The sequence below is a fragment of the Carcharhinus amblyrhynchos genome, chromosome 9 (genome assembly GCF_965287045.1).
Source record: "Carcharhinus amblyrhynchos chromosome 9, sCarAmb.v2.hapA, whole genome shotgun sequence".
In the NCBI taxonomy this organism is placed as follows: Eukaryota; Metazoa; Chordata; class Chondrichthyes; order Carcharhiniformes; family Carcharhinidae; genus Carcharhinus; species Carcharhinus amblyrhynchos.
The window spans coordinates 57,640,074-57,653,349 of NC_137332.1; the positions used below are offsets into that span (position 1 = coordinate 57,640,074).

Here is a 13,276-nt window from a genome sequence, read left to right on the forward strand (position 1 = left end):
ATGGATGGGTTATGGAAAGTTTACTGGCATGGGCCCTTCATTTACAGACATTGTCATTAGTGTGAGGAGGCCAGGTTGTCAATGACTTCTATTTGTAATATGATGAGCCAATGGCAATAATAGTGAGTGTTTTAACCATATGAACATGACTGAGTCCAACACATTGAAATTTATTCATTCTCTTGTGGGGAATGGACAGTCCTTTGAAAAATTATGGAGTCAACATACAAGGCTCTTTAGGTGCAAGTGTGTCACCAGTGTCTGGCTGATAGCAGTTGTGCTATTAGAGGACCAAATGAGAATCTGCTTTGTACAAGAACCCATCTGGCGATGATCCACTCCCTGCACAGAGTCAGCCCTGGCTACATGGCCATACCTCCCCACTATTCTCCCATTGGTCACCTCCTCACCCTCTTTTGAATGGACAGGGCTTCATCCTCTGCCTCGTAACCCCCATCTTTTTCCTTTTCCAAATTTGCAGCTCTGCTCACGGCGCTGTTGTTATTAAGTTGTGGACACCTCCACTGTGCAGCATGCAGTGCATCTCTACTATTCTTGATACCCTTCCTGGGACATATTGCAGAGATCCACCTGCCAGTTGCCTACTTGATAGTTGTCCTGGTAGCAATATGGCTGCTCTTGTAGTTACACTCTGTTTGTGGGCTCCTAAAGGGGGTCATTATCTGAGTTTTTAATCCTTGTCCCCCAGCAGCCAACTATGGATCTGCTGAAAGAGCTGGGTGAGTTGGGAACTGGTTAGGATGAAGGAATCATGACCACTGCCAGAGAACATTCCTCATCTTGAGGTGATCAGTGACACCTGTACATTGAAGTGGAAGAATTTCCAGCTGAGAAGGTGTCTGCATTTTGAGCTGAGGCTTTTATGGCAACTTGGGTGTAATCAAAACCCCCTGCACCTGAAGAAAGCCTCCGAACTGAGCATGGTTGTCAGTGTCTGAGACACCAAATCTATTTGAAAATTAATGTGATCTCCCATATGACCAATCAGGGCATTAGTCACAGCCTTAATGCAGTTATGTGCTGCTGTCTGGGATACAAAAGACAGGACTCCTGATGAAACTTGGAAGGATCACGAGCCATTGAGGTTTAGAGCAATGGTTACCTTAATGGCCATTGGCAGGGAATGGGGGTCGATGGATTGTGGCTTGAGTTGTTGCTGGACTATGTGACATATATATATCACCACCTCATGGCTCAGCCTCAGCCATCTTCAGCACTAATTCTTCGTCCTATTGAGGTAGGATGTCCTAAGTCTGTACATTTCCCACAGGGTAGTAGTACATGGTTGTCCTGCCTCCTAACATTCTGGTCTCCGCTGTTCATGGTGACTGGTTTTATGGCCTCTATTTGTGATGGTGCTGTGCCCATCTTGTACCTTCCTCCACATGAAGCACTATGCACCTCTCTTCAGGCACTTGGGTACCTGCGTCAGTGCAGCCAACAATAATTGCCCTGTGAAATCAGGAGCCCTACCTTCCTCCTCCTCCTTTAAGTTTTCAGGCAAGACAGTTAGAATTTGTTTTGTGCCATTTCTGGGGCTGTGAATAAAATATTAAAGTAAATTCCACAGGGGTACTCTATCTCTCTGAAGGGATGCCCTCACAATCCAAAAATATGCACCAGGCTCAGATTAACTCTTACCAGGTCTACTTTGCACATTTTGCATTCCACAATTGTAAGCTACCAAACCAGAGTGGAGGCAGCTGCTGATTTAGATGGTCAGCTGCTTCTGTAGAACATGCATCTGATAAATGTGCTTTATTTCCAGTTCCATTAAAGCCGCTCTCTGCCATGGTGAATATCTGGTCAGGAGATTAGGAGACTCAGTAACTTGTGTAGGTGGGAGCGTTATCTTACAAAGGGGCATAGTTAGTCTGAGTAAGTGGACAGGTTGATGGCAGACGAAGTTCAATGAAAGTTCATTCAGGTTGGATCTCAGAAACTGAACCTGATGAGTCATGAGGCTCAGAGCTTCATTTGACCAAAATGATTCCCCCTGTACACAAGCTGCTAAAAATTAGACCATAGGTATAAAACATAATAAAAGGTGCTGAGGAAATGTTAACCTTTATCTCAGAGTGTTGGAATATAAGAGTGTTGAAACTGCCCGAGTTGTTCAAAGGATTGATTAGAATTCATCTGAAGTTCAGCATAGAGTACCAATCTTCAGGAAGGATACGCTATCCTTGCAAAAGGTGCAGATTCACCAGAATGATACCAGGGTTAAATCATTAGGACAGATTGCATAAACATGCTTGCTTACCCCTTGAGTGGAGAAGGTTCAGATCAAGGTATAAGGGAGATGGATTTGTTAGGTTAGATGCAAAGAGATGATCTTATCTCGGGATGGAATTCAGACATGATCATCACATTAAAGTTAAATAACTTCAGAGTGAGATTAGGAGACTAATCTCCTAGTCACACAGACTAGTGGATATTCAGAACACTTCCCCCTGAAAACCTTGAATGTCGGGTCAGTTAAAAAGTTGCTAGCTGAGAGCGATAGGTTTGTGTTGGTTAAGGTTATCAAGGGATATGGAGCATTGGAGATAATTGGAGTTCAGGTGAAGAAAAGGCATGGTCAAATGTGGAGCCGAGGTTCCTGTCAGATCAGTCATGATTTTATTAAAAGGCAGAGCAGGCTCAAGGGGCTGAATGGCCTACACCTGCTCCTAGTTCACATACTTATATTCCATAGAACATTACAGCGCAGTACAGGCCCTTCGGCCCTCGATGTTGCGCCGACCAGTGGAACCAATCTAATGACCCTCTAACCATATATGTTCGAATTAAAACTGGTTTGAGGAGCTGATCAGCATTGTTCTGTTCCTGTGCTCCTACATTAATGGACACCTCCATTTGTAGAGTAACCTGTTGAAGACATTCGAGTACAGATTTCCACCTGGGTTGGGAGTGCAGATGATTCCCTGCTGTAGGTTAGATTTTCAGTTGGGGGAGGCATGCTGAAACCAGAGTCAGAGCAGGTGACCCCAGAGTGAATGTACAGACCACCAGGTGCAGAAGTGGGCTGGACACAAGGCCCACAATTATGCCCTGGCATCGTGCTTCCTCTTGCCTACATCCTCACCTACCTCTCCACATTCTCTATCCATGCTAAGCTATGGTAACCCATTCCCTCCACTCACTGCCATGGCCCCCATATCCTCATGCCAACTTGGTGCTCCTCTATCTATCACTATTGCCCCAATCAGCACCATTTTCCCACTTTTCCCTCCATGTTAACTCACCTCGTGCAATTCCTTGGAGGTTTGACTCTTCCTTGATATCTTTGACAGATTTGACAGCTTAACAACTCCTCACTTTGACGAAAGGCATCCAGACGCGAAATGTTGGCTCTATTCTCTCTCCACAGATGTTGTCAGACTTGAGTTTCTCCAGCATTTTCTGTTTTAGCTCTTTAACATTTCCTGGACAACTTTGTGACAGTTCCTTGACTACTGGACAGTTCCTTGACTGTATAAAGGTGAAAGTATAGTGAAAATTTAGATCTTGGCATTTTCCAGGACATCATTGCTTTACTTATTAATTCTGCCATTTTGAGGATGTACAAATATTTCAAATGAATATTTTCTTGTCTAGCAATATGATCATGACAGCAGCACTGTAAGGAAGAAGTTGTTCCAGGAAGCCCTGGTCCAAATTACTTTGCCAACACTACAGAAAATATTGGCACCTAGTTACAAGCGTGTAAGTATCACATCACCAAAGATTGCAATTATTGTATTTGAATTGTATTATAAACCCTACAACCAAGTGCTATGACATGATGCGGCCAATTTTGTCAGATTCCATCCCCAGTGCCAAGATTCACACAATGGAAGCCAGACTGTGGATGCAGAACTTGGTGCAATCAATTTGTAGTCCTGTTGATTTCTTGCAATGTAGAATCTGGTCAAGCAAAGTTTTATACCAGAATCAGAGCATTACTGGGTAAAATTAACTTTGGAAAAATATATCTTTTTATGCCTTCGCTAAAACATGACTTGTAAAGTTTTGAAATATTAGCTCCTGCAGTGAGTTGGGATACAAACATCCTAACATTTAACACACATGCCTGAAATTCCTCACTTTGATATTTTAGTAGAGCCAATATCTCATGCATTAACTCCAGCACTCAAACCAGAGAGTGGAATTTTGCTCAAACATATGAAGTGTGTTTTTGTTAATATTCCAGGGGCTTAATTTGGGAATGTTTGTTTCTTTCTGGTTTTGCTCACTTTTACATATTGTTACCAATATCACATTTATATTATCAAACTGCTTTCAGTAATAGCAGCTGTATTATCCTTGGGAAGTATTTAGTGGGGACACTGAGGTCCTCACCTGTGGTCTGGTCAGCAGATAAGAGCCCCGCACTGCCTCCTTCCAGAAAGACCGGCTGAATTAAGGCCAATTGGGCACTTAACTGGGCAGAGACGGCCCTTTCCCAGGATCAAGAACCCAGAAATCACACGCCTCACCCATTGAAAACTGCCAACCTATCAGAAGCTTGCCACTATGCATTGCTCAGCAGCACCACAGTGACAGCTGCTGGTAATGCACCTACCCAAAGCTCTGGGTCACCAAGGGACCCAGGCCACATGTGAGTGATGTGGGAGGGAAAGAAGGGAATTCAGCATAATGTGAGGGAACTGGTGGGCTCTCCCACTTCCCAGTGTTGGTACCTACCAAACTACGTTGCTTTGAGTGAGACATCCCCTGCTCACAACTTCCCCATGTCTCACCATCACCACCAGCCATCCCTTCATCCCCCGCTCCCTCCACAAAAGCTACAAGCAATCCCACCAGCGTTCACTTTTCAATCTTTCTTCAAGATGCATCACCCATCAGCTACTAGCGGAGGAGGGATGAAACTCTTAAGTGGGCATTAATTGTTAGCATACATTTACCAATTAAGGGCCTCAATTGGCAGCAGGGCAGTGTCAACTGAGGCCCTTAATCAGTCAATTGGGATGGAAAGAAAAATCATGTTGCAGTCAGTTGGGGAAAGGAAAACAATTGAACCAGAAACATTCATTCCCTCCACCACCAACAAACAACGGCTGCCATGGCACCATCAACAAGATACACTGCAGGAACTAACCAAGGTTCCTTAGGTCCCAAACCTACAACCACTACCATCTAGAAGGACAAAGGCAGCAGATATCTGGGAACTCCACAACCTGGAGGGTCCCCTTCAACTGACTCACCATCCTGACTTGGAAATGTATCATCATTCCTTCACTGTCACTGGGTCAAAATCCTGGAACACCTCACTAACAGCACTATAGGTATCTATACCTCAGGGATTACTGCAGTTCAAGAAGGCAGCTTACCTTTTCCTTTTCAAGTGCAACTAGGCCCAGCCAGTAAGGCTCACATCTCATTAATGAATAAAAAGAATAAAGAAATTTATAACATGGGAATGTGATATTGAGTTTGTAGCTTGGAAGGAAATCTGGGCTGATGCCAGATCTTATTGTTACATCTTCAATAAACTTTGAGAAGGCAAACTGTGCTTTAGTTTTCATTCGTTAAGCGTAAGGTCATCTCGCTCCATGAACTCCTTATGAATCAATGTGCAAAGTTTGTCTCTTTTTAAGCTAAACTGTGGTGATTTTCTTAAACAGAATTAAATACTCCAATTAATTAGACCACTTCTCTAAATATAATTTCTGCAATGTAGTCTAAAATATTATGACTTTGAAAGTAGGCTGTGGGAATATTAGGTAAGATACTTTATATCTGAAATTTCCGCTATTTTAAAATAAATGAATTAATGATTTTTTTTGGAGAGAAAAGAAAGACACTCATATTAACTATTGGAAGAACCCTGAGGCCTACACAATTTCATTTTAAAACCTTTTTTGAATTTCAGAATTTAAAAAAAAATTGAGTATTGGTTTTGAGTATTGAGTATTTGAGGAAGAGTGTGAGAGGAAAATCGGGAGGGGAACAACAATCCGAGCATGTTATGAAAATATGATGAGCTTGTGCACTTGACTCCGCTGCATTCAAAGATCTCAGTCTAAAGGATTTTCTTAGCGGTGGTTCACGTCTTAATGAATATGCTCACCTAATGAGTACAAACTTTGCATTAGAGCCGATGAGGCAAGGTGCTGAACATAAGCTTCTTTTTTCCCTTAAACAGGAGCTTCAGAAATTTGAACAATACATCTTTGCAGATTACACAAAACTCATTCAAGTGGAGAATATCTATGAAGAAATCTTGCTTCAGACCATTCTCAGGGAGGTAGTCAAAGGTAAGAATTTTCATACATGCCAACATTAAGAAAATAAGCAGAAGCTTCAGAATGGCAGCTTAAAAACAGCCTTGAATATGAGCTTATAATGTATCAAAACAACTATAATTAAATAGCAGCAGGATCTGGCCTTGTGATTATACTCAACATTCCTTCATTTTCATTAAAGAGAAAACAAACTTCAAGCTGGTATCCCCCTCACCTGCTCAGAGCAGGTTAAGGGTTTGATGTTGTGAATGATTGTTAGGCAGTTAAAAGTACAGCTCATATGTGTTACCCAAGTATTATGCCAAGTATTGCACTTGTATATCTTCACTACTTTACTTTCCTCCCTCAGCTTCTGCATGGAGTGACTTCTCCTTCTTGGTGATTTCACTCTCCTGAGTTTAATACATTCCTTTCCTCCACAAATTTCTCCCTCCATTTATTATCCACCACTGATGACCTCACCACCTCATATGCCCTCATGTCCACCACAGAAGGGACTGGTTAGATCTGCTCACAATTGAAAGATTATCCTGGAATGCAAAGATCATCCCGCTTCCCCCCCCCACCCCTTTCACCACAAACCATCTCCTTACTTTTCCATGCATCCTCTGCCTTCACTTCCAACAGCAAGTGTGAGTAGTCATGGTCTTTCTTGTCACAAAGATTTGAAACTATCTACTCAGCTGTGTCGATTACTTCCCTCTACTCCGCTGGCCCATGAACCAAACTTCCCTTAATTTTCCCCACTGCTCTGGCCCAAAACTCACATTTTATATGCTGTCTCAGAGCCCACCTTGTTCATGGGACCCAACTGCTCCTTCCTTGATCCTATTCCCACCAAACTGCTGACCATCCAACTTCTGTCCCCAGTGTTAACCAAAATTAACAGTTTCTCCGGAATTCTTAATTCCACTGACTTTAGCCCCTTGTGCATCTCCCACAATTGGTGATCAAGCCTTCTGTTGTTTTTACCCTCCACTCTGGCACTCTTTCTCTATATCCCCCTCCTCCTTTAAGACACTCTTTGAAACTCACCTCCTTGACTGAGGTTCTTGTTAATCATGCAACTGCCTCATTCTTTGGCTCAGACTTCATTTGTTGTCTGATTACTCCTGTGTGAAGTGTTTGACCAAAATGTTGCTTTCTCGTGAGGTAAACTGCGTTCTTTTAAACTTATTTTCATATGAAAAACAAATTGTTTTTTCTTGATAGTGGTGAATGAAGCTGCCATTCTGAAGAAACATAATCTGTTTGAAGACAACGCACCTTATACCAGTGACAGTGATAGCAATCTCACTGATAAAAATGAAGGAAAGACACCACCAAATTCTCAACCAAGGAGCCCTGTGAAAACATCATCTGATCCCACACTGAATGAGAAACACGAAGGTGAACGGGTGGAGTCCGGTGATGAAATTCTTCGTGTTACACTTGACTCGAAACAGAATGGGGAAGTGATTACCCAAACAGATACTAGCACAGCGCAGGAAACGAGTTCATCCATGATCAATTATCAGGGAGCTGAAAAACTAACCAAATTTGATAACACAAACAGTAATGAGAATATACCAACGAATGAATGCCAGAACAGGGAAGCTGAAGTACAGGAAGCAAGGGTAATTCCTCCACCTCCTGATAGTTTAAAAGAAATACAGGATCTGTTAACAGTGGCAGTTGTGCCGGCTGAAGAGAGTGCTGAGAGTCAAGTCGCTTTGCTACCCAATAATGACTGCCACAAAGAATCTAGTCAGAAAATGGATGAACATGTGAAGGCTGTAGATGAAATCAAAGAGAAGGAGGCTGTGTCATCAACAACTGAACTTGTGGAGAGTCAGAATGAGGAAAATGAGGAACCTAAAGTCGAAATCCTGCCAGCACCAGTTGAGGAACTTGTGGAAAGCCAAAGCATGGAAGGTAATGAACCCACAGGCTTACCAGCAGCTGCTGTTGAACTTGTAGAAAGTCAGTGTGTGAAAGATAATGAACCCAAAGACTTGCCATCCACAGCTGAACTTGTAGAAGATCAGTGTGTGGAAGATAATGAATCCAAAGACTTATCATCTACAGTTGTTGAACTTGTAGAAGATCAATGTGTGGAAAATAATGAACCCAAAGACTCACTGTTAACAGTGGAAAACCAGGGTGGGGAAGATAATGAACCCAAAGACTTGCCATCCACAGTTGAACTTGTAGAAGATCAGTGTGTGGAAGATAATGAACCCAAAGACTCACTGTTAACAGTGGAAAACCAGGGTGGAGAAGATAATGAACCCAAAGACTTGCCATCGCCAGTTGTTGAACTTGTAGAAGGTCAACGTGAAGAAGATAATAAACCTACAGTTGTTGAGCTTGTGGAAGGTCAGTGTATGGAAGGTAATGAACCCAAAGACTCACTGTCAACAGTTCAGGAACTTGTGGAAGATCAGGGTAAGAAAAATAAAGAGTCGGAAGAAACCCTGCCAACAACCATTAATGAACTAGTGGAAAGACAAGACAAAAAGGCTGCAGAACCTGAGAAGGAGGAATTGCCACTAAATATAAATGAATGTCAAGAAGATGTGTCTTGCAATGATAACATCGAGCCTAATCATGTTCCTGCGAGTGCTGCAATGTTGCACAAAGAGGGAGTTGAAGAATTGAGCACCAAACACACAACAGATACTGAAATATCACTTGTTTGTTCTGAAAAGGAACAAAAGACATTGAACCAAGATGAAGCTAAGGAAGATGAAAAAAGTTCTCAGATATAGATCATCACTTGTGCAGAAGTAGAGGTGAAGGAATTGATGGGTGTGCATCTCACCATTGCAGAAAATGAATCTATTTTGTTACCAGAAAATGAAGTAAGCACCTTGAAGCTCAAGCTCCATAAAAATGATTCCAAGAACCCAAATGCCTTGATTCCACTTTATGTAAGATCTTTACTGAGAGTTCTTATAATATTCAATGCTTTCCAGAACACACTGGGACTGCACTTCCTGTTCTTATGCTATCTTTCTGAAGTGATAAGAAGAAGTACGTTCTTGACTTGCTTTGATTTTTAATTGTCCTTTTCTTCACATGAAGCTGAATCACGTTGAATTGACAGAAGAAATCAGAGCCCACATCCAAGTGTTCCAAACAATGATTGAAGTGTCCATAAAAATGAGACAGATTTAGGAAGAATGAAACAGCTTCTTGCACAGAAGAGATGGTTAATACCTAAATTCAGAAAAGAGCTGCAGAAAAAAATGTTTAAGGCCAGCAAATTTCTTTTTGAAATACGTAACAACAAAGCACAATATATATTCCATTTTCAAGTCATTATTGAAAAATTGGACTAGCTCTGCAAAAGATAGACATTAGCACCTGCTGCAATTTACTTTCTAGTTGCAGCTATTTCTGTTTAATATATATGATTAAATTACTAGAATCTTGTTTGTTTTTCACATGCTGTCAACACTTGAAATGCTGTACAATTGTTATTATCTTCATTATGACATAGAATTTGTATTTTAATTCAGTTTGATTTTAGTCATCAACTAAAACCTGAAATGTAATCATTTTGTAGAATACACATTCTAAATTTGTGTCAATACCAGGCTTTCATGCCAAGGTGATCACCTTCCTATCCAAAGCCTATGTAACTTGCTGCTCAAAATAAGTCTGGCATTAGACCTTGCTGTTATCTGTTGACAGATTCTATTAACATAATTAGTGTTGATGTTTGTGTGACTTCATCTTGCTAACACTCTCGCAACTTCAGATGATACAGGGCTTATGTTGTTGGTTTATAACTCATTTGCCAAGCTCACAGTTATCCTGCTCTAAAGCATAATGTAAACAGGGCAACTGCAATACTTAATTCCAGCTGCAGAGGTCATTTTGAATATTAAGAATTAATAACACAAAGTTGGATGCTTTTGAACTAGCCTAAAACTTAACTGCCGTGTAGTCATTACTGTAAAACTTCAATATTCATGTCTATCGCTGAAGTTTCCCATGAGAAATTCAGGGTAATGATGATGAATTTCCAAACAAAAGCTATTCAACTACCTAAATTAAACTCTGTGAAGACAATTATTACAATAAAGGAATAAATTGACATTTCCATTTACCTTTTCAAGGGGAGAGATAGGACAGTAGGTTAGGGCTGAAGTTATCCCATGCTAAGAGTTCAAAATCCTCTTGCCAGGAAGACATAGAGAAAAAGAGCAACTGTTTCCATATGGGCATTGGAGGAGGGAAGATAAATCTTCATTTTGACGGTAGGAAGTCACTCTAAGTCACTCACCAAAGCTTGAGAGACATGTGATCTCTTCGCACTTTGGGCAGTATATTGTGGGGAATCTTCAGGAGGAAAGAAAAAATTACTTTTGAAATGGAAGAGAAAAACAAAATAAATACCACAAAACCATACTGTTGTGTCTTAGAGTAATTAAAAAAAATACCCAAGCTCTAAATAACTAGCAGGAGTGCTGTGACTACATCAGACTATTTGGTCTGTTGCAATAAACTAGCTTATCCACAATGCTGTAATGCACCCATCAATGAGTCTATTTCATATTTCACAGTCTTGCAATAAAATGTTGATTTTAATTAGTGTTGGTTGCTGGTCAGACTGTGATTTTAGGATCTCCCAACAAGGTGATCCACATTTGATCACCAGAATAGAAGAGAATTTCTTTTTCAGATGATGGGGACATGCTTTTAGACGTAGCAATAATCAATAATGAGTCTAAAAACTCGTCAGTTATCCAACCCAACACCAACTTACATTCCATATCTATCAAATAAATATTTTGCTTCTTTCATCTAGAATTAGAGGAGCCTCAGGAGTCCTAATGAGGTGATGCCTGAATAAATGAACCTGACTGGGTGCCCCGAAGCTGGCGTGACATTTAAACAAGGAATGCACCCAACTGCAAAATTGTGCTTTGTTCAAGTGTTTGTGAAATGGAATTTCACATTAAGGTTTTTAAAATGGAAATTAATTTGAGTTATTTTATAAATATTTTAATGCACTCCCACTTTAGTCGTACACAATATTGTCGAAAGTTGTGGCAGTGTTGGATGGTTACTCAGTTCAGTTAGCTTTTGGAGTTGGGCCTATTTGGCTGTGAGCATCCTTGTTTTATTCCTGGCTCATTTGCTTACTGTAAAATACCTTTACATTTTATCGTTCATTCACTACATCCTCACAATGAGCAAGGTCTATGTTTAATGAGGATAACTGGGCAGCATATTTTCCTTCACTGACTACTGCTACACCATCCTATATATTCGAAGATAATTATCCCTCATTGTCCAGGATTGAATTTAAGGAACAGTTGTTTCAGAGCACTGCTGATAACCATAGGGCCAGCAAGGATTGGTGCTTTCTGAATGGAAAGCAAGAAAAAATTTGAGTAAGAAATCTAAGTCACTAGACAGAGCAGTTGAATATTACTTCTGACAAGCAATTCATTTTTCTCAGCTCTAGAGCATAATGTGAGTGATTGAGTGAAACCTGGAGTATCCAACTCTGATTGGACTTATTCCTGAAGATTTTACCACATGATCTCTCATCATCAACTATTCCACATTGTCAAACGGCCTTTTTTCCTGTTACTAATACTTTTATAATTAATAAACCAAATGTTCAAAGTCATCTTTTTAAATATGGTTAAAGGTCCCTTGATTTTTCTCCTGTTACGTGCAACAATTTCCTACGGATGAATCTTTCATTACAAGAGACTCTAGGACAATCCTGGTGGATTAGGAATCCCAATGAAACCTGATCCCATGGTGCAGCCAGCAGCAGAAGATGGTCCGTGGAGAAAAATTGTAACATGATGACTGAGTAAACGCATGTGCAAGACCAGTAGAGGTCATTGCACACTTGTAAATAATGAGTTTCCAACCCCGGGCATTGCACCCTAAGATAAAGCTGAGTACTGTGTTAAAATGGATTCTGCTTGAGGGAACAGAATCTCCATTTCAAAAATATTAAAATTCCCTTTTCCATTAACTCTAGCTGCTCTTGCTTTATGAAGGTTGTTTGAATTAAAATCAAAATTTGTTACAGTGATTGGCTTAAAATTGCATCATGTGGCATTTGTAGAAGTATTTCCGCCAGTACCACGCACCCCATTTTCAACCTAAATATCAGCTAGTATACCACGATCTTAGAAATCACTTTTTTATTCCTATCTGATACAATAGGAGGACAAAATGGATGTGATTGCACATCATTTTTAATCAGCTTTTTTTCACGCACATTCTGGCACTGTATGAGGTTTCCACTATAACAGAAACTTCAGCAACTGAGATGATGTTTGTGCTTCGCTGTATTCTATTTGTAATAAGTTTTCTCTTTGTAGTGAAATTGATGATGCGATTCTTGAAGATGGGGATAATATAGAAGTAATCATTTCTGAAGAACTTCAAATCCTGGATAGGTTAACTGCACTCTCTTTAAACAGACACATTGCCACTACTGCAGATGGAGCAGCAGAAGAAAGAGATGTGAAAACAATTCACCTTTCTTTAGATGCCTTCTGGAATATAATCCTCATATATGGCCTGACCTTAAGCCTGTTTTAATTTCAGTTTATTTTGTATAATAATTAACTCATACGGTGATGCTGACAGAAGTTTCAAAGCTGAATTTTTTAATTGTTAATGTTTCCAATGGAATATACAAGATTCTGAATTTTGAAGAACCTGTGTCTTTTTCAATGGTGCAATTAATGTGTTAATGAATGAATTATGATTAATAAAAACAATTAGAAATATACTTTCAAATTCTAGTTATTGATATAGAAAATCACCCCCCTCTATCTTCTGCAGGCCAGTGGACTCTGAGTTGAAATTCTATCCTCATAAGAATTATATTGGGTAAGGCACCAGAAACGCAGCTACTTTGAATCAATGCTTCGTTTTAAATGAGATAGAACAATGAATGATATTTTCCTGGCTGAATTATCTTTTCTTATACATTGATATATTATTCCAGCAGATGCATCTGTCAATCTGCAGGAATG

General features: G+C 40.2%; 1 protein-coding gene across 2 annotated transcripts in view; it reads left to right on the plus strand.

The window, feature by feature from the left end:
* The window catches only part of LOC145347836 (protein Niban 1-like), a 111,995-nt gene extending 98,966 nt beyond the window's left edge, over window positions 1-13,029 (plus strand). For both annotated transcript variants that reach the window (XM_080195739.1, XM_080195740.1), the window contains exons 12-14: window positions 3,622-3,729; window positions 6,173-6,284; window positions 7,485-13,029. In XM_080195739.1, coding sequence (XP_080051865.1) covers window positions 3,622-3,729; window positions 6,173-6,284; window positions 7,485-9,022 — 1,758 coding nt within the window. In that variant the 3' untranslated portion in view covers window positions 9,023-13,029. The remainder of the gene's footprint in view (window positions 1-3,621; window positions 3,730-6,172; window positions 6,285-7,484) is intronic.
* Window positions 13,030-13,276: the final 247 nt, after the last annotated feature.